The sequence below is a fragment of the Xiphophorus hellerii genome, chromosome 14 (assembly GCF_003331165.1).
Source record: "Xiphophorus hellerii strain 12219 chromosome 14, Xiphophorus_hellerii-4.1, whole genome shotgun sequence".
Classification (NCBI taxonomy): domain Eukaryota; kingdom Metazoa; phylum Chordata; class Actinopteri; order Cyprinodontiformes; family Poeciliidae; genus Xiphophorus; species Xiphophorus hellerii.
In genome coordinates, this window is record NC_045685.1 from 16,639,121 (window position 1) to 16,660,487 (window position 21,367).

Genomic DNA, 21,367 nt, shown 5'->3' on the forward strand with positions numbered 1-21,367 from the left:
TTATTATGGCTTGTCGCGTCTAGGATGGCTGGGCGATAAATCTTTGCCAGGGTGAAATATGTGTTTTATTAATGTGTCCTTAATGAAAAATTGAAGCTACAGGAGCCGTGATGCGTTTGCGTGTCTGCTGTGACTAAAATCAGCAGTGGCGGCTGATCAGGTTTCACATGGGCGTGAACATCAGCCTGACCTTTGAGTCTTAGGCTAGGAGGTTGATGAGAATTTGGTCAAAAGCAGGATCTGCAGCAGAATACGTCTAGACTTTTAAGGAGTTTTTCCAGACCTAGTCATGTTTTTCCGACGAGGTGGAAGTCATCTTTGGGAGATCCATCAGCCAAGAAATTAGTCATTCTTTCAAAAACTAAAGACATTAAGGAATTTTAGCAGTTCTGTTTTCTTTATGCCAACATGTTCAGTCTTGGACAGTGTCTCTCACCCTCCCATGCATGAAGCTGTTGCAGAACTGTTGCATCCTATGTGCACAAAGCAGCGTTATCAAAGATCCCTCCTCGCAGCTGCTGCTAGAATCACCACTGCTCCCAACTTAATTCTTCACATATCTGCCGTTATTTCCAGTTCTTCTCCATTTCCACTCGTCTGTCGGATTTTAAGCACAAATATACATGTAAACATTTTGTATGTCTTTCTAAATGGTCCTGCTCATCCTGGTCTTATATTGTGAATCTGCCATTACTCTTATTGATAGTTTTGCCTTTGTGTTTTTTGATCAAAAGACCAAAAAAGTTATTTTCTTTTTTAATTTAAACAAAAATTGAAAAGGCTCAATTGGCATTTACTAAAAAAAAAAAAAAAAAAAAAAAAGGTTTTCTTTAAAATAGGAAATTGTGGATGTGTAATTTTACCAACATTTTTTTTTTTTTTTACATGGTTGTTTATAAAACTTCAAAGTCTTACAAACTTCACTGATCGACAAGCACTTGAGTTTCAGCGTTTTCCAGTTTCGATCAGCAAAAGCTTTTATTATTACCTGGTTCATGTGAGAGAGACAGTTTGGTTCATAAGGCTGAAACATTGCCACCATGACATCGGTTAACAGGTGGTTGCCTTCCCTCTGTCTAGGATGGTCAGAACAAAGACAGCTGACCTCCAGTGGTGTTGAAAATCAAGTCAGCTCCATGGTCTCTGTCAGAAAAACAACCAGTTTAGCTGAAATGATGCCACAGGTTGTTAATCACTCCACCCTGGAAAACAAAGCTGTTCAAATAAATCATGAAAATCATAAAACCGATGGCATTTCACCCCTTAAATTTATGCATTCAACCACCTGACCAGAATTGGCTGTATTCAGCATGAGATTTAAATTAGCTGCTGTTGGAACAGTAAATCAGGAACACGGCGCTCCCACAGCAAAAAGTGACGCTGATTCCTGTCAAATGCTCTGCCGTGTCTCATTTGAGCGCGCGGGACCCAGGTTCAGCAGGCCTGCTGCTGCGGAAGACACTTGGAATGAGCTGCAGGAGAAGGAAGACGGCTCGTCTCTCATTATCTCCTCTTTTCCCTGCAGCCTTTCCCTGCCCCAGAGAGTCAGCTGTCAATCACATCCTGAGGGGAAATGAAGTCGGCTGGAGCCCAGAACGCGCGGCGATCTCATCGGCTCCGTCAGCAGGCAAAAGAAAACACCTACGGATGGCCAACGTCGCTGCTGGTCGCAATTAAAGTGCTGCATCGCTGCGGAGACGGGAACCCGAGGCCACCTGAAGGTCAGCGAGGAACCCAATTACCAGCTTGTCAATGTCCTGATGGGAGGAGAGCAGAAGAGCTCCGAGTCCCAGAGGGACAAAAGATGAATGTTTGTGATGCTGCAGGAATAAAAAAAACTTTTAAATGGGTAAACAAAACCATTTTATTACTAATCCAGGAAGCAAAAAGCGTGAGGGGAAAGACATACAATCTCACTTACAGAACTCTCAAATCAACAGTGTTGGATTAAAAGTTATAAAAAAATGAAACATTTACAAAAGCATATCTACAAGGACAGCTCAGTGGCAGTTTTCCTGCTAATTTCCAATATTTTCTCTGAAAAAAGTCAACATGAGAGATATTTCACAGTTTCAAGGCATGAGAGTTTTATTTATGCAGTCCTCAGGAGGGAAACTGTTGCTATACAGTAGTTTCATGTTTCCACAGACCTGTTTTTATGCAGGCGCCGTCACCGTTCACTAAAGGCATCGCTTGTCCGTTTTTTCTTAGCATGCCATTGTTCTGAGTGACAAGGTTGAGTCCGTACCACTTGCTGCTTTTGTTTTCTGATTCTGAGCTCCCTGGCGGCACTACGGTGTCTTTACTGGCAGCTGGTGACCCGGCGGGAGCCGCCTGCTCTGCCTCTACGCTCACGGCGGTACCGTTCTCGAGCAGAGTGCTGCTTCCTTTCTCGGAGAAGCGAGAGCGGCGCGGCAGACTGGCGCTGTCGCTGCTGTCCTGCTGCAGCTGGCTCTGATGACGCTCCCTGTAGGCCATGTACGCTGCGCGGCGACTGTTGCGCGCCGCCATGTCGTAGTAGTGGTGCCGCCTGCTGGGGGCGCTCTGCACGCTGCCCTCCACGCTGGTGGGCACGTCATAGGCGTACTCTCGCAGCACAGTCAGCCGGCTTGCCCTGTGCGCTCGCGCTCTGTTCTTCTGATGTCTGCTTGTGCTTCCGTTAGCTGCCGGATTGCTAATGTTGCTCAAAGGGCGGAACTGCACCTCCACCGGTGCGACGTGCATTTTAATTTCATTGTCTAACGAATGCTCGGTCAGACTGTTGTCCAGAACAGCCGTGCCGTTGGCCGTCGCTGGGGCCGAGGCTGCCTTGCACTGAGCCGCCTCCGCGTGCAGGTTGGTCAGCTTGCTGCCGTGGCCGCAGTTGCGAATGCTCGTCGGGGCGCTCCTGTTGGTGTACGAAGAATCTGCGCTGCTGTGGCTGCATTTTACTGACTTGTCGTCGGCCTTCTCAGCCGTCACCGTCACAGCGATGCCTGTCTGAGGCAGAAGGACCTCCTCCTGCGCTGAGTACACCCGCCTTCTGGAGCAATAGACCTGCAACCAGAACCGCCTCATGTCCTGTCTGTTGACGCAGTGGTGCGCCATCATGAACGCCCCGAGCGCCAGCGCAGTCAACCCGAAGAGGCAGGTGAACGCCATGTCGAAAGGATGATCCTGTGATACCGCCATGGCGCCGAACACCCACAGGCCTGAATACAAACCTAAAGCCCCCACTGCCCCGATAAGCTGGGCGGTGAAGGTGTGCTCGTTCTCCAGGGCCGAGAGGGGCACGGCGTGGGGAGCCGACCCCACGGAGGACAACGCCTCGTTCGGCTGAAGCTGCACGGTGAGGGGGTGGGAGAGGCTGCTGGGACCCTCAGGCGTGACCTCACTGTCGGCTGAAGCCAGATGTTGCTGCTCTTCACTGGACTCCTTCAGCTCATAGCGCCGCTCAGGGTGTCGGTGCACCTGCAGCAGGATGCTGAGGAAGTACATGCAGTCCACAAAGACGATGAACCCAGCTGGTCCGTAGAAAGCGCCAATGCTCGGCTCCCAGGCCATCCAGCAACTAAAAGAGAAGACGACCGGCAAGACTTAGACACCTGTCAATTTCTTTTATTATTATTTAAATACAGAGTGCACATCAAATGAACAAGTTGCCAAATAAAGTCCAAACTACAGATCTAATAAATAATTCAAGTGCCTAGCTTTTTTTTTTCTATGCAAGCTTTGCCTCCAACTCTTTGCAGGTATTATCCCGTCACATTTAATGACAAGAGCTGAAAGTCTTTCGCACGCAAGAAATTAATTAAACTCTAAAGACTCCAGGACAGATTTCTCAATTAGTCAGCCATGGTGCCTGATCGGAACAGCTGCCACAACAGGGAGCAGTGGCGTGTTGCCTGAATGCACATATCATTAACAGGATTCCATAATCGGAACTTGGGGGAATAACGTTCTCCCTACCTCATATAAAAATCTGCATTATTCTCAAAAACAATGCAGTCGTGGTTGTCCTAATAATAGATCTCTAGAGGAATTGTGGTTTGAAGAGCTTCCTTACTAAATGCTGATGTCCAGATTTAATGGCAGCATTTCCATAAGCACTAGCTGGGAATTTTTAATTGCAGAGTGAGAGATCCTACTCACTATGGTGAATATCTTTGGCTGCCGTAGTTTTTTATGTTCGCTGCAGCAGTGATTCCACAGACAATGATGGGTATTCCTCCACCGATCAGGTAGAACCTGGAAAATAAAGCCAAGAAGGAACATTTCAGTGTTCGGATTTTCATAACAGGTCAGTTATGTTTCAACCCTTTACTAATAAACCAGAAAACATGTTAAAGTTATATAAATTACACTTATATAAATGCAGTTGGATTATTAAACACATACCCAGGAGTTCTGCACAAGACTCAAATTTTAAATTCTTGGTAAAAATTCTTCCGAAATGTACGTATAAAGGAAAATATTCCCACTGAACTTGTACAGTGGCTTCAGAATTGAATGGTTTGGCGGAAATATGGACAAATAGACCGACATGGGAAAGGGGAATACAGTCTGAAAAACAAAATACTTTTCCAGAACACGAAAATAGTGAAATTCCAGACTTTCCCATCCTGCCCAGAAACTCTGCTTTCATCATTTATAGAAGTTAGAAACAAACCTGAGCATCGGTCGAGGGGGTGGCGGCGGCTCGTCCAGCTCCTCGTAGCGTTTGGCTTTGCGTGTAAGTTGCTTGTAAATGTTGCGTGCCGTCACGCCCACCCACAGGGCGGTAGCCAGAGTGGAGTAGTGCAACAGAATACCCACCTGAAAGAGATTAGACTGCAGTGTCATGTGTGGGCAAAGCAGCTCTGTGAATTTATGACATCACAGTAAATTCAACAATCAGTGCCTCAACTCTAAATAGAGACAGCAGAAATAAGCTCACAATAAAAAAATTTGTGAAATTCAAAATTTAAGTTGAGTTTATTTATTCAGCGCAACTTTTATAAGCACTTCAAACTGGGGAAGACAATAAAAACCATGTTTAGGTCAGGCAGATTTGTATAGATTTACATTATGTCAATAAAAAGTGACAACAAGATGGCTAATGGCCAAAACTTGCCCATATTTTCATTGGGTCTCTGATTCAAAACCTGACCAAACAGAAAAGGTTCAAATGCCTAAAGCTGATGGGTTACTAGTAAAAAAGAGCTGCTAATAAATACTCTTTGACAAATAACCTAAAAAACAGAGGAGCCCAGTAAATGCAGCTGTTTAAATTAACAGTCTGCTCTGTTTCATTTTTAGAAGAACATATATGGTTTTGTAGAAGTGAAATAGTAATAACGCACTTTGAAAAGATGCACAGGCTCACCTCAAGCCAAGAAAACGCATCTCTTACTGAATTCCCCATGTTTCACAAGATCAGTTATCTTAGCCAACGGCATTTTCTTTCCCTCCCAGAAAACATCTAAATCCCTGGTTCTTTTATTACTGTCGACCACGAAGCTTGAAAGAGGAACACCTGAGAGTTGGAGTTCGAAGTGCAGAGGGAAGGACGATTCCCACTTACTGCTTGGCAGACACTGGCATATCGTGTCTGATTGATGCCGCCTACAAAAATCCCACAGGTGAGCGCCATGTGAAAGCAGAGGTTGACCAGCATGTGCCAAAACTTGCGACTCACACGAACAGACCTGCAAAAAAACCCCCAGAAGCATCCAATTTTATATGCTCTGAATGTTTGCACACTTTTTCACATTACAACCACAACAAACCTTTAAATATTTCTGCACAACTAAATTAACCATTACAAACTTATTTTGGTGTTTACCTGTAATAGTAGATGTAACTGATGATGATTGTGAACAGGCAGAGGAGGAGGATGACACTTGTAGCGTAAATGACTGGATGCAGCGGCTGGATGCTTGGAGAGAACTGTTCAACAGTGTTCAAGTCCTAAAACAGAGAAATATGGAGAAGCTTCAGCTTTCATTCACACTGTGTATGAACCCTAGAGGCTATTCTAGCACTAACTATCAATGGCCACTAGAGGGCGAGACAATTGTATAAAATTATGAGTGACTCTGCTTCTTTTAAACATTTAAAACGACATGGGGGCAGCTCCACCTACCATGAGCAGACCGTAATTGCCCAGAGAGTTGCAGGACATGGTGGTGAAGTTGTCGTGGTTCTCCAGGATGCGGCAGCCCTCACTCCTCCACCCTCCCTGATCCCCAGCCAGGCTGAAATTCCAGCGGGCAGAGACGGCATCGGAGCCGCGAGCGAAGCGCCGCAGGGTGATGTTGATGGGGGTCTTCAGGGAACGCAGAGAGATGCCGTCTGATGGCGGAGAGATTTACGGGGTCAAAATTGTCCGTTTTAGATGATACATGATTTTAAAGTCCCCCAAGACTGTATATACAGGACTTGCCCATCTTTGCCATGATGACAGGCGTGGCCACGCTCCTCTTCCTCCCTCCGTCAGCCAGAAGGGAGGTGTTCCAGGTGGAGGGGAAGAACTTGCCGTTGCGGAAGCCGAGCAGGTAGAGCTTGTAAACGTTATCGTCCGTCTGCCCAGGAGTAGCAGCCTGACTGAAGAGAGACCGCGGGAGCTGCAGCGAAGCCTCCACTATGGTGCTCTGTTTGGACACAAACATATTTTACAGAACGCGCCCCGTCCTGGCCGTCTAGGACGCCCGATTGGACGCAAACACTGTGGATATTTCTGCTGGAAGCTGACCTTGTAGAGGCCAGAGGCGAAGGAGCTGGTGGTGTTGCATTTGAACGTGAGCTGGCGATCGTGGCCTGGCAGCCGCTCCGGGCTGGGCCTCTGAAACAGTATGCAGGTCATGCCGTTCCAGTCGTTGACCCTGACCGTGTGGGCCTCCAGCGCAATGTTGGGGGACGTCTGAGAGGACGACAGGAAAAACTAAATGCTCGTCTCCATCAACAAAAACCTGGTGACTGTTTTAGTGCTCGCGAGTGAGGCCAACCAGGGAGAAAGCTTGCGCCGTGGACAGACGGTAGGCGGATATTTTCTGCAGGGATGCGATGATGCGGCTGCATGCCATGGCTTCACGCTGGGCCATCCACAGCACTCTCTCGTCAGCCAGCATCAGGTTGCTGGCCATGTTGACCATCACCTCACCCAGCTGGGAAAGTGAAGAGGAGAAACTATAAATCTCATCAAGAACACAATCAAACCTTTTCACTGTGACACAATCCATTCAAATAGTTTTACATCATTTAGTTGGGTTTTATATAATAGGCAAAAACAAAGTGGTGGATATTTGTGAAGTGTTATCAAAACGCTAACAAAATCCAGTACAATCAACTACCTTCAGAAGTCATCTAACAGGTAAATTGAGTCCCCTGTTCTTCCCACAGCATTATCATCCACAACTGTTCGAAGATACTCGGATGTTATGACAAGATTTATTTTCCATTTGGGATAAATAAAGTTTTTTTTTTTTAATTGTCCAGTAAGACTGAGGCTAAGCTGTTGTTTATTTCCACTTCACAATGACGTACTACCATTTCAAATGTCTAAAGATGAGACGGAAAAAGTTCACAAGAGACTTGTCATGTCAAAACAGGCTCGACGTTAGAAAGTCTAACCAGCTTTAAAAAAAGCTTTTCAGTGTTTTTGACCTCCAGCTGACTTACAACAAACAGCTGCTTTGATCAAATCTTGTCATCAACTTACATCTTTAAACTTCTCCACAAACTCGCCAAGCTTCTCAATCATTTCAGCCATGAAGATGATGTCCATCTTGTCTGACAGGTTGGCAGCATCGATCGTGTACACCAACAGGCTTTGAGCTTTGATTACAACATTGGTCTCGTTTAGAGGCATCTGTCAGAAACACAAAAAGAAAGTTTTTTTGTGTAAACAAAAAAACAAAAGAAAAGGGAAAGAAAAATAACAGTAGGATACAAACCTGGTTGATGACGTAGAGACCCCTGGTGACCTCTTTTTGAAACTGACACTGGGAGTAGTCGCCCTCTGTCCACAGCCCCTCGGGGCTGCAGTGACGCCATGCCTGTCGTTCTTCACTCAGGATGCCTGAGTAAGCACGTGCGCTGGACGTCGGTAAGTTGCAGGGAAGGTAGGCTTTGATTCCTGCCAGAGTGCGGGGCCACCTGGATAAATTAAACTCTAGTCAAACTTATCTGTGTAACGTTTTCAATTTGCTCTTTCTAACCCTCGTTTAAATTACATTTCAATGTGTGTATAATGCAATTGTCATTTTCACATTCAGCCACCAGGTGGCACTGCTGGCAAAGCAACAAAGATGAACTCATACAGCAACATGTCTATGCTTTGATATAAATGCATTCAAATGTATTTTGAACTCGACTTGACTATTAAACTTGAACCTCGATTAATCAGTTTTTTTCTTAGCAGTAAATTCTTATTCTGGGCTTTCAATGAACCTGAGCAGTTCCTTTCCAAGATGAACGACTACAACAGACACCTTTAATCATATTTAAAGCATTTCCTCATGCTTTTGTTAATTTTACTCTGGGCATCTTGATTAAATTAGACCACCATGTTTACAAATCTACAGATTTGGGACCAATTACATTTATTTAATATTCTTTAAAATGCAGTCTGTGATCTTGATCACTTTGAACACAGATTCAAATTCAAAAACCTGATCTAGAACCCAAAGGTAGTGAAATTCATCTTTGTGCTTTCTGGAGCTAAGAGTCAATGGGTTGGACAATAACTAGGAAAATCAGAGATAAAAAGTTAAGAAAAAAACAGAAAAAGAATAGTGTCTGGAAAATTACAGTCAGTTTTCTTTGCTCCAAACTTATCAAGGACTGGAAAATGATAGAAGCTACTTCTATACTTTTTATTACAACTCAAAGTATCACCTTCACTCCTCCAAACATTCTTCCTGTTTTTATGGACATTCAGGTTAATCTTTGCCTCATCTGACCATAATACTGAGCTCCAGAAGGGCTTTACCAGATCCATGTGGGAAACTAAATGTTTGAGTCAAGATTGAAGACACTGCTTTTTAAACAAGACGCTTTTTAATTTAAAATTGACTTCTTTGGGGACAGAGGCACTGCAGTTTACAAAAGAGCTGTGTGGTTGCTGGGTTGCTACCAAACATCCTAACCAATGTCTTTTCATCAGGAGTTCATTGTTTGTCTCCAAGCCCTTTGCCAAGTGGTGATGTTTCTGAATAACTTGTACTTCAATCTAAAATTGCTTAGCTCAAAGACTTTGAGCTAAGCAACTCAAAGTCTGTACAAATCTACAATTTTCCATCTTAGTTCTTCATTGAGCTCCTTGGACTTTCACATTGATCTTAGTATTAGCCAGTTCCAAGAGTGATTTTCATGCTGGTAAAAAGTCAAATTAAAAGACGCACAATTTACCAAAAATAAACATTTTTGATACAGTCCTGGTTGTCATGTTTTATTTATTTATTTATTTTTTCTAAAAATGTTTATCATTTTTGATAAGTTGGGTCCCATGATGACTTGATTCATAACTGAAGCTGTAAATTGTATAATCATTTCTCCCTAAAATGGAACAGTTCAAATAATTCAGTAAAAGCCACAAAACTGTATTGGACAGATAATGCCATCTTTGTAGTTCAACATTAAATTCAAGTTTGTGACAGCGTGACTTTTCAATATCCACCTGAATTCTCCTTTGTTGTTGGAGATGCGTTCAGGAGCGCAGTACTTGGCAGAACTTTGCAGCACCACAATGTGCACAGCCCTGGTTGTGTTCCCCCGGCTGGTCCGGACCCGACACTCCCAATTCCCCGTGAAACCAGGCTGGATGTTTGAGATGGTTAAGGCACTGATTGGAAAAATGGGAACGGAAATTAGATGTTCATTTGACTTACAAATGCTTGGCAAACGTGGCCGCGAGTCTTACCTGGCGATGAGGGAGCAGTTCTGCACAATGCGCTTCTCTATGAAAATGCCCTGAGTGGCATCTGGCTTGACCATGCGGCCGTTCTGGTACCAGAGGACCTGCATGTCCTCGGCCACGAGCGAAGCCTGACACTGGAACGGCAGGCTGTCGCCCTGGAAGACCACCTGACGCTGGGACGGAGTTAGCTGGAAGGAGGGCAGCTCCAGCGGAGCATCTGGAAAGAAGCAAGGAGCCGGCTAGTAAATCAGTGTGATATTTAAAGGCTTTCCACACATTTTTCATATCAACATAGCAGACAACTCCAGACTCTTTTTTTTTAAGCATAAATGCAAAAGTCCACTATAAATTTACAGCAGATTCTTGCTGTATATGTGGAAAATGTAAGAGAGGGAGGAACGGTCGGACAAACGTGAACACATCTAGGGCTGAAAAACACCAAAATAATATTTTAAAAAAATGTCTTAGTTTGGGCAAACAAAAGACAAAAAGAATGAAAGGAAAATGAAGCTGAATTTGTGTGCATTTTAAAGCTACTTATAATTCATGTCAGGAAACGAGTTCCTTGTAAATCTGTGTCATGTTTTATAATCCCAGAAGGAGGCGAGAGCCAAACTGATAAGACATGAGCAGGTACAAACAAAGGCAGCGCCGGCCTGGGCAAGCTACATCTTATCTGACGTGTCATTGCACAAGCCCCGCTTCCACAAATACACAAAGCGAACCATTTTGACAACAAAATCTGTGCCAATTAAACTGAAGAACTTGCAAGGCTCATAACCAAGTTTATTAAAAACTGCATTTGAACTGTTCATAGGGTTGTTAGATGTCTAAGACCGCAGCCCTATAAACCCTACAATAAAGCTTTCATATAAATTTTTGTCATGACCCCTGATGGCAAAGACAAAAAGGCTTAAGATGCCAAGAAAAACAAATGGCACTCACGGATTGGCTGCTTTTAAAACAAAAGCCAACATCTTTATGGCCAGGCCAATGTGAGGGCATTTGAACAGAAAAGTCTGATTTTGTGTAGCTCCAGTTTGTGTCCTTACCGCATGTAAGGAGCTCTGGCCTCAGAGACGTTATGAGCTGACCCTGGAGTGACTGAGGGTATGAGCACTTTGTGTTCTTCACAGAAACATTACGGTCTTTGATCCAACGCAGCAGCCACAGAAGGTTACAGTCACAGAGCAGGTAAGGTGTCTGAAACTCTCTGTAATCAACAACGAGCATGATGTCTGTAACACGGCTTTTACTGGATGAATGCATGATGGATAAATTGAGCAAAACAGATGAGAATTATCTCCTTAGCATACTTACAACGCCTTCAGAGACACCAGCCTGTCAAACATTCCCTGAGCCAATGAGGAGAACATGTTTCCTGAAAGGATTCTGCAGAAAAACACAGCTGATGTCAGCCCTTCACCAATTATACTCATTATATTCAGGATAACACAAAGTACTTACAGTCGACTCAGGCTCTCCAGGCCCTTAAAGACGTCCCCGTTAAGACAGCTAATGCTGTTGTTGGACAGGTCCCTGTAAAACATGGAGAGAAGGGAGAAAAAAAAAGAGCAATAAACAGATTTCTTTATAACAAAATAAAGGGAAAGTTAGTGAAAGAAAAAGAAATTCCATTTAAAAAGTAAAAACACCAAGTTTAGCAGGCAGGTTGGGACAGGGATGTCTAGCATTCAGCAGACTTGTTAACAACTTCCAAGACGGTACTAGATAATGTCTGTGTGGGCCTGCAGGGGGATTCGAAACTTTAAAAGGTGAAGCGGCACGGTGGGTGGTGATTAATCATCTATGATTAATGTCAAACGCATCAAAAGTGTCTGTTTTCTTCAACTTTGGATGTGACGGGACACGACGTCTCAGGAAAACATCAGAGAGAAGTGTCCAACACACCTCATGGGAGGAATACCGGATGAATCTCGAGATGAACACGCAAAGAAGATGGATGTTGCTGCTACTGTCAGTTAGCTATGTCTCTATCGTTTAGAACCTCGAGGAAAGTCAACATTCACCCACAATCACCTCCACGGCAACCTTTAGTACAGTCGGGGTGTGTGTGTGGGTGTGTGTGCATGTGTGTAAAAAGCCCTCCTTCTTTTAAACTACCATTTACAAACAGCAGAATCATACTTAAAACATTTTGCGTGAAAGTACAAATTTAGAATATACCATCTTGTAGGCAAGGCAACTTTATTTGTACAGCACATTTCAGCAACATGGCAATTCAAAGCAAACAACTATTTTAGCAATAAACAAGAGCACCAATTCCAACTTATTCCTCAAATAAAGACTAAGTTAAAAAAATTCAAACAACTGTTTTATCACAAATACCAGTGCGTGTGGTTTGTTGTACATTGATTTATTAAATTGGTTTCAGTGTCACTTGCTCTTGACAAGTAAATAAAACAAACCTTAAATAGTCTTGTATAGAATTGTATTTCTTGTTGGCATTTAAAATCATTGCGTCTTGCAAAAACCTCTTCCAGCCCAATCACCTGCTGGAGGCGGGCACCGTCCCACCAACACCTCTGGCTACAACCACGGAGAAGATACAGAAAATAGAAGAAAAAGTTGCAAGAGACTAAATTTAAAACTGTAAAATGTAATAGTCTCGGGACCACATTAATAAATAAATATTCCTCCAGTAATGATTGAATTTTAGAATTGTGCCAAGAAAAAAATTAAGAGATGATGCAAGAACAGCCATCTACCCAGCAGCTGAATTACACCTTGGAGTGCTTGAGAAGCGTAAAGTTATACCTGGAAACTGGCTGGTCGTCATGTGCCAACTTCAAAGTGTTTATTATTTTTATTATTGGTGTTTGTCTTCAAGGTAGCAGGCGGGGAATTCACAGTGTGAGGTCATTAGTTCCACTTGACAGAGAATGAATAACAGCCTGTTGCTGGCTTGCCAATTTGAGCGAGTATTGTGCGCCGCGGTAAGGACAGAGCAGGGGATGGAAAAGTGGAGGTTTGAAAGAGAAGGGCTTTCCCCCTTCAGTTCTTTTTTTTATTGCCTTGATTCATATTATAAAGAAAGTTAAACAAACTTCACACAAGACGGGAGATCATAGTTACCATAATCAGCCACTATGTTGGGAATGTGCAAACCAGACCGGGTTCCCAGAACATTTTAATCACTGCTTTTAGACATTGCAATATAGCAAATTAAGAGCATGAAGGATGGATTCAGCAGAGCACATCAGCTGCTGCGTATGACATGCTGAGGAGAAGCAAAAATAGCCTAATGTGATTAGGTCTGAGCAGAGCCTGTTCAGCTGTTGGAGGAATGCACATTAAAAAGGGGCTGCAGCCAGAAGGATCCACTGCTGAGCAAAGTAAGGGTGTTAAAATGGATTCAAACATTTCAAACTGAGGAAACCGTATCAGCTGTGGGTAACGGAAGGTAAAAAACACAATCATGATGACAAGGAAGTACACCCATATTACCCCCTTGGGGGTATTTGGTTTGCAGTTTGTGTTTTCAATCTCATTTTAGTTTAATCTTAGTATGATAACATATTGAATTTATATACTTTCAATCTAGATTCAATACCTGGAAAAAAACCCAAACCATTTACACATCAGTTCACTTTTTGCCTTCCTTAATTTTAATTTTTAAATGATTGACGCTTAAGGCAAAAAACGGGGGAAAATGAGGAGAAAGACTTATTTTAGAAATGATAAACACAAAATTTTTGGGGTGCTAAGAATGTGTGATGTAATAGTTTAAACAGAATATAAGAGGAGTTAAAGAGTACTGCACAAAGTTTAGAAAAATCTGAAACTTGATAATTCCCTCCTATAATTTGCAAATGCAGGGCATGTTTGGAAATCATTCTATACATACTGTGTGCAGAAAAGCTGAAATCCAAAACCTCAGCAGCTTTTACTTTAAATCTCCTTTTCAATGGCCTTTGCCAGCACACTCAAAGCAGAGGTAATTTTAATTAAAGAACTGCTGAAGGAGAGGGACAGATGGGGGAATTAAAAACCAGCTTGAGCCGAGAGAAAAAGCAAAAACATTATGAGCAAAATTTTCAAGCTTTTCCAAGACTTTCTGGACGGTATAAACTTTGGCAAACATCATGAGCTACTTAGAAGCTGGGGAATTTTTCATCATTGCCAATTAAGTCCTTTAAATTTTTCCAAAAACTTGAAGACGCGTGTTCCAATTTTTGATTTTGATCCATCCTTGTAAATGAACTGAGACGTACTGGGGGTACGATTAAAAAGCAGTTATTTTTAGGTAAAAATCGGACCTCATTCTTAGCGAGCGCCTCCATGTAAGGTGTTGCATCTGCACAGCTAAACAACTAAACAACTAAACTAAACAAGACAAAAAGTTTTAGTCACTGCTGATCTGAGAACAGAGCGTGAATATTGAGAAGAAGAATTGGACAGGAAATGAGAGCAAGTCTGAACCAGGGAGTCGACTGCCTTCATGTTGAGCTCTTTATTGTTCCACAGCAGCAGCCAAGCTAAAGTTTGTGTTGGCAGGCGCTGGCTACTATCTGATGAATCCAACTCAAGCTGTGTTCCACCTCAGTCTCATGCAACAGACTCAGATGCACAGCTTTACACCCACGAGTCACAACGAGAACAGCTGCACGCCACCTAAGATTAGATTTCCACATTTGAATAAGATCCGGACATAAATACAGTCAAGTCCTCTTAACTTTATCAAAGACTGAACACCTCTGGAAGAAGGCCAAAGAAAACAAAAGGCTGGCAATAGACTTCTGCTTCATGATGCACCTTTATCCTGAAAAATTCCCATGCAGCCCATCACAAAGGGCAACTAAAAAGAAAAGGTGATTCATATGGGGTTCGTGCCCCACTTTTATTTAAAAATATATATTTTTTTTGGCATTTTTAAGATATCAGACTCTATAAATGGGGTTCAGATGTTTCTACAGTGGCCAAGCTTTAAAAATGAATGAATAATTAAAAAAAAGATGTCAAAGAGAGACAGTCTTAATACAGCAAAAGTTCTCCAATGTCATTGCCAGTTCTTTATCTCCAAAATGTGTTCTGGAAGGTGTGAGCATACATTTTCTATGCTTGTACAAATGAACCAATCACAGATTTTTAGGCTAATTTCTAATCACTCATTCTGTCCAACCCTTTCATACAGATTTGAGCAGATTCTGATTTGACGGACTGATCAAACATAAAATCAAATGGGGCGTGCTGTGGTGGCGTAGCGGTTAGCGCGACCCATGTTTGGAGGCCTTGAGTCCTTGACGCGGCCGTTGCGGGTTCGACTCCTGGACCCGACGATATTTGCTGCATGTCTTCCCCGTTCTCCTTCCCTTTCCTGTCAGCCTACTTTCATATAAGGGACTAGAGCTCACAAAAGACCCCCTGGAGGGGTAAAAAAAAAAAAAAAAAAAAGTAAAATCAAAAGTCAATTCCTATGTGCTTCTCTGTAGCATGGTGAAGCCTCAAGTCTCCAGGCTTCATGATGAAAACAGTAAGGTGGCACTATATGACATGGATTACTCGCACTTTAAATTTTAAGAGCAACTCATTCTTATAAATTCTCATCTTTATGGAAATGGACCAGGGAATGAATGTTATTTTTCCAGTGAGTAAATTTATAAGTCCATTTGATGATGGAACTGCAAAGATTCAAAAAAACATTTATTTTTGCAGCAAACAACATATTTTAGGGGGAACCAGTTTGTTTGATTCAAACCAGATAATAGAAACAATTTGATTTGCAAGTAGCTGGAAACATCTAGAACAGGCAGGAAAGGATTCAAGTTGTGGTGTAATGAGTTACAGACAGCTTTTGCATTAAAAACATTGGGTAACGATCACCGGTCTGCAGGAGGCCGAGTGGTCACATCATTCAACAGCTTGGTATGTGATGTTTATGCGTTCACAAGGGGGGGTGTCATACCAGGGTATGACAATAATTTTGATTATAGTCTGAATTTCAGCATCCTGCAATTTTAATTATTTACATACCCAGACCGTCACTGGTCTGTGTGCCATACACACTATGTGCCAATCAGGCCTCCTTCTTGGTGCTTAACTCTTTGTATGAAGTCTGACTTTAGGGAAAATAAAAATATACAAAATATTTTCTTTAAGATAAGATACAATTCTCAAAAGCTTTAAAGCTTTAAAGTCTGATCAGCTCAAATGTGGAGTACACAGTACAAAACATTTGACTAACTAGTCAACAAAGTAACAGCAGATGCTCCGATACTCACAGTTTCTTCAGAGTTTTCAATCCCAGGAAAGCTCCCGGCTCAATACGACTGATCAAGTTGTTCCGCAGGTCCCTGTAGAGAGAAAGAAAAAATGTTTTCCCCCCATTAGGTTGGAAGGAGTAGAAACAGCAATGACATACAGTACAGACCAAAAGTTTGGACACACCTTTTAATTCAATGAGTTTCCTTTATTTTCATGACTATTGACATTGTAGATTCACACTGAAGGCATCAAAACTATGAATAACACATGTGGAAATATGCACTAAACAAAAAAGTGTAAAACAACTGAAAATACCCCTTATATTCTAGTTTCTTCAAAGTAGCAACCTTTTGCTGTGATTACTGCTTTGCACACACTCTGCATTTTCTTGATGAGCTTCAAGAGGTAGTCACCTGAAATGGTTTTCACTTCATAGGTGAGCCCTGTCAGGTTAATAAGTTGGATTTCTTGCCTTATAAATAGTCATGAAAATAAAGAAAACCCATTGAATTAGAAGGTGTGTCCAAACATTTGGTCTGTACTGTAGTTAGTTAATCATTTAAGTAAATCGCTTCAACAAGATCATAAATGAACTCCTTACAACTGCTCAAATACTGATTCTGATATGCTGAGAAACCCAGCTACAGACTACAGCTGCTCCCAGTGGTAAAAAAAAAAGAAAGCACCTTGTTGCCACAGCTTTTTTATAGAAATCGTGTCAGGCAAAACAAAAAAAGCACTTTAATCTGATTCTGAACAAATCACTGTCATTTATTTCTACCATTTACTGACTAAACTGCAAATTTAATAACAGCTGTGTTGAGGCAAGGAGTCCCAGCTGAACAGGTCACCAAACACACACAAGCACAGCTGCAATGACCAATAAGGACTGGGTTTCCCTGCTTCTTAATTGTTAATCTCTTAATTTGACAGCAAAATCCCACAGTTATTATTTGATTAAATAGGATCACAACGCATCAACAAACTATACAATACTTTATACTTTGCATTTCATTTCACTTTTCAAACAACAATTTTGTATGTATTCCATCTAAAGAAAATTATCTGGCCCTATAACGAAATCTTTGTACAGCAGGATGGGGGAAAATAGATGTAATGACCATTTTGTTGTTGTTGCACTTTTTTCCTTTGACTGATTGAAGCTAAAAACCAAAAAGAAGAAAGTTATTACACAACAGTAGTATCAATAATTCTTGACAAAAAAACTCTATAATACTAGGATCTAATTAAGTTCCAGAGCTTTCTTTTGACACTTTCAAAACGTGTCAACCACAGTTTCATGGTTTTTACAGACATTAGCAGAAAAATGCGAAGGGAAATGAGTTCAGACCAATCTTGGAAAATTCCTACTTAAAGGGTGCAGAAACAGATGCCTATAATTAAAGGAGAGCAGGAAAAAAAAAGTTTTGCACTTTAATCCAGCAGCAACCAGACCTCCCTCCAAACTCAAACGCTTATCATCATTACACAACTGTTGTCATGACCCGACCCTCAAAGTCGTACTCTGGCTCTCTCTCTCTCTCACACACACACGCCCACACACACACACCTGCTTCTCCCGGGGTTCAAAGGACTGAGGTCACAGAATTCCCGCGGCGCTCACCTGCGCCAGCACTGCCTCGTCACTCATTAAAGCGGAGGTAGAAGAGGCTCTCTACTCGCCACCTGAACCCACACAATACACCGCTGGGTAACTCTGCCCGTTTGATGTCGACGGGCTGTCAACTACATGTGGGTTCCAGACCACAAACGAGCGGTAGACAAAAACATCTATTGCTCGAGAAAACTTTTGATGTGAGCAAGCAGAGATGGTCTTCCCACAAAGAGGTGCTGAGTGAGAAATGAGACGAGGGGATGAAGAAATTGCTAATAATTTTTAGAAGATCCTCGTAGCCAAGTCAGAACCAGTTTTAGATTAGAGCCATTGTAAAAGGACATTTTGAAAGAAGTTGCTGTTCTGTTTAGACTTTGCATTTGTTGCAATTTTAAGGAATCTGAAATACACATAAAATTAAACCAGATGCAACAAACCAAAAAAATGCAAATGAACTTGGATTTTTAAAACATTTTTTAAAATGAGGTTAAGAAAAACTATGTTGAACCACTCCTAACTGCACTCTTGATTTTTCAAAGACTGAAGACTGCACATGACCTGGCACCTTTTAAGCCTATTTGCACAGAGAAAATGCAGCTTTTCTGGACATTCTCGCTTTGAAACAGCTGGCAGAGCATTAAAGCTGTGTTTCAAAAGTGTTTTTGAACTATCTCCATACATAATAGTATTTCAGCAACTGCTATTGGTTTTTAACTATGTTCCTCTCATTAAAATAATGTTTTACTGACAAAAAGATGACCTGAAGCTCATTTCTTTAAATCAGTGTCTTGGCACGGTAACAATCTACAGCATGTGTGTTGATGCACAAAATTCAGTTGTTACACATCAGGTCGCTTTTATGTAATTGTTCACTTCATTCCGATTAGAAAAGAAGGACAAGAGTCTAAGACTCTCAGAGTTATATATCCAAGTAGACAGAGCCAGTTTAAGCCTCCAATTAAAAAGGAAAACTGTAAATGTATCAATAAGTCAAATTTCTAACCTCTGGAAAGTAGATTTCTAGAGTCATGAGGGTCACATATGGTAATGTTACCCTATGTTTAATTTTAAATAAAAATTTAGATTTACTGTGACAATGCACCAATATGAAAAGTTTTGGGCTTATTTGATATCAGATATTAATACTGCCGTTAATTGTCAATAGCCAATATTTTGTGTGATAACACTGCATAATATCAGGAAAACATCTGATGTGTGATAATGTTGGTAAATGTTGCTATGGGTTGTGATAAACAGATAGCTAAATTATATTATTTATAAATTGTTATTTTATTTATTGATTAAGACTCCTAAGTACACCCAGACAAAAAGCTGTTTTTTTTCCCATCCCATATATACAAATTAATATGTTGGGCCAAAAATTGGCAGCAACATTGGATCATATTTCTTTTATTTTTTGTGAAAAGTCATAAAAAGATTATTCCACAGCGCATGCCAATATCGTGACAATGATACAGTATGAGATGTGATATTTTCTCTCTCATCTGGGCATCCATCACTCTATGACCTTTGATCTTTCGGACGACGTCTTTTGTGTCCGATGGGAACGGCTGTTCCCTTGGGCCTCTGTCCAACAGCTAAATATAACATTAGCCTGTAAATACAAGCTTGTAACACTTGGAATATTATAGCTAATAATTATTGCGCTCCACACAATTATTTTTTAAACTGATGCTGTGACTATAAATATGTCATATATTGTGCATTCTGAATGCAGAATACCATTCGGGATATTTAGCAGATCTACTCTCTGATTTACTATCTGAACCTGTTGTGTTTTTTAAAGCTGAACAGTATCACAATATTCCCACAGATTAAACACTTTTTCTGTCAAAGTAAAATATATACGGAAAACTCCATCAATGTATTATTTACAGCAACACAAATTGCCTTTTCGTTCAGGGTCCTTCTCATCCATCTAATAATCTGTCCTCAATAGCATTGCTTCCAGAGAGTCCGGGGGCAACAGGAGGGATTCTGAGTGGTTTATAAAAACAAGCAGTGGCATCTTTGGCCCCCAGCAGAAACAGGGGCCTCTAGAGTTACTTTTCAATTTCACGCAGAGAGCGGTGCAGACAGAAATCAATTCTCCACCCCTCTCTGTCTCAGTCTGCATTTAGTCACTCTAAATGAGGGAGCACTTCGTTGTAGACACGAAAAAAAGAAAAAAAAACAGAGGGTGAAAGTGAAGCGACCCACCACTCGACCCACAAAGTGATGGAGTTTTAGATTTTAGGCAGGAGTGCCGTTTCGGAGCATGCTCAGTGTGTGTGGGAATCTCACGGCTGTCACCTCTGCCCTCGGCTTGGCCTCATTATAATCACAAAAGCAAGCAAACCATCGAGCAGGCTCAGTTCTCTGTCTGCAGATGGACTGCAGTAGGTTGGCTGGGAGGGGGTTGCAATGAGACAAAGACGGGCAGAATAGCTGGCTATTCACAAACATCACTTACGAGAGCCTAACAAGGCTTTCCTTAAGAAAGATCAAAGATTTTTATTTCACACATTCGGAGCAGATCTTCCGTTTTATCCTCAAGGTCTGAGCTTTGAAAACTAACCACTCGCCCCCAGGAGAGCCGTTCGGCTACACAGGAAATAATCAAGGCCGCTCTGTAAATATGCGATTCAGGAGGAACAAATAATGAGCAAGAATTTGGAAGAATATGACTTATGTAATTTATAGTGCTCATAGTGAAAGTCTCCCTAAAACAGGGAGAACAGCAGTCAGTTTTTGCTCGTTTTCTTGGCAGCCTGAGCTTAAAGCGAGGAGGATTGTGCACTTAAAATTCCATATCAATGAGCTCATGTGTTATTGTAGCCTTGGGTAAAAGTGGGGCCATTAATGGTCTGGTTATTTTATCTGCATGAAGCCATTCCCGAGTGATAAATCACTGGTGGCCCATATGCTCAGGCCCGGAGCCACGTTCTGAATCTCTGTGTAGGAAGGAAGTACGGATTGTAACATTCCAGGCCGCAGCAGCAGAGTCGGATGACACGGATGATGTTTCTCAATCAGTAAAGGGAGCCAAGAGAAAAACCGACAGATATGTCAGAAACCACCCTGCGTTGGTTTAGGTCTTATATGAGTCTCTTGGGGAAGTCAAGAAAGCAAATGGAGCATTGCAGCAACAAATTTTATGAATACCAACCGCAACGCACTGCATAGTTGTGAAGTGGAAAGAAAATGATGCATGGTTTTCAAAAACATTTATCAGAACAATTTTCAGTCTTTCAGAGTCTCCTGTAAACTTGATCCCAATATTTTTCGCAAAATAGTCCAAGCTCTGTCAACCTGAGCTGTGGTTCTCTGCTGCTCCCCCAGAGTTAACTGTGGCCCTGTTGGCTGCTTCAACCATTCCCTCCAGGAAGTTCAATGTTGCGATCGCAACTGTGAATGCAAATTCATCAATCATTCACAAATTTTGCACAAATTGCTATTTTCACCTGTCATCACAACTTTCCCGCAAATCTGACCAATCACCTTCATGTTGGTGAAGGTTCTTAAATAAGAAGCTCTCTTCTTATTTAACTTCCCATTTCATCAGGTCTCTCGAAAGCAGAACCTGCGAGATGAAAGCAATGTTTGACACTAAACGGTAACATTTAGTGTTAAACTTCATGTTACTAAAC

The 21,367-nt window shown here is 41.8% G+C and overlaps 1 protein-coding gene across 1 annotated transcript in view; it reads right to left on the minus strand.

The window, feature by feature from the left end:
* Positions 1-1,845: 1,845 nt before the first annotated feature.
* Positions 1,846-21,367, minus strand: part of adgra3 (adhesion G protein-coupled receptor A3) — a 28,770-nt gene continuing 9,248 nt past the window's right edge. The window contains exons 3-19 of the mRNA XM_032583525.1: positions 16,120-16,191; positions 11,345-11,416; positions 11,198-11,269; positions 10,930-11,090; positions 9,881-10,094; positions 9,638-9,802; positions 7,914-8,115; positions 7,679-7,828; positions 6,966-7,124; positions 6,713-6,880; positions 6,404-6,611; positions 6,104-6,312; positions 5,804-5,928; positions 5,543-5,666; positions 4,649-4,794; positions 4,132-4,227; positions 1,846-3,550 (exon numbers count right to left, since the gene is read on the minus strand). Of these exons, the coding sequence (XP_032439416.1) occupies positions 2,122-3,550; positions 4,132-4,227; positions 4,649-4,794; positions 5,543-5,666; positions 5,804-5,928; positions 6,104-6,312; positions 6,404-6,611; positions 6,713-6,880; positions 6,966-7,124; positions 7,679-7,828; positions 7,914-8,115; positions 9,638-9,802; positions 9,881-10,094; positions 10,930-11,090; positions 11,198-11,269; positions 11,345-11,416; positions 16,120-16,191 (3,772 nt within the window). The 3' untranslated portion in view covers positions 1,846-2,121. The remainder of the gene's footprint in view (positions 3,551-4,131; positions 4,228-4,648; positions 4,795-5,542; positions 5,667-5,803; positions 5,929-6,103; positions 6,313-6,403; positions 6,612-6,712; positions 6,881-6,965; positions 7,125-7,678; positions 7,829-7,913; positions 8,116-9,637; positions 9,803-9,880; positions 10,095-10,929; positions 11,091-11,197; positions 11,270-11,344; positions 11,417-16,119; positions 16,192-21,367) is intronic.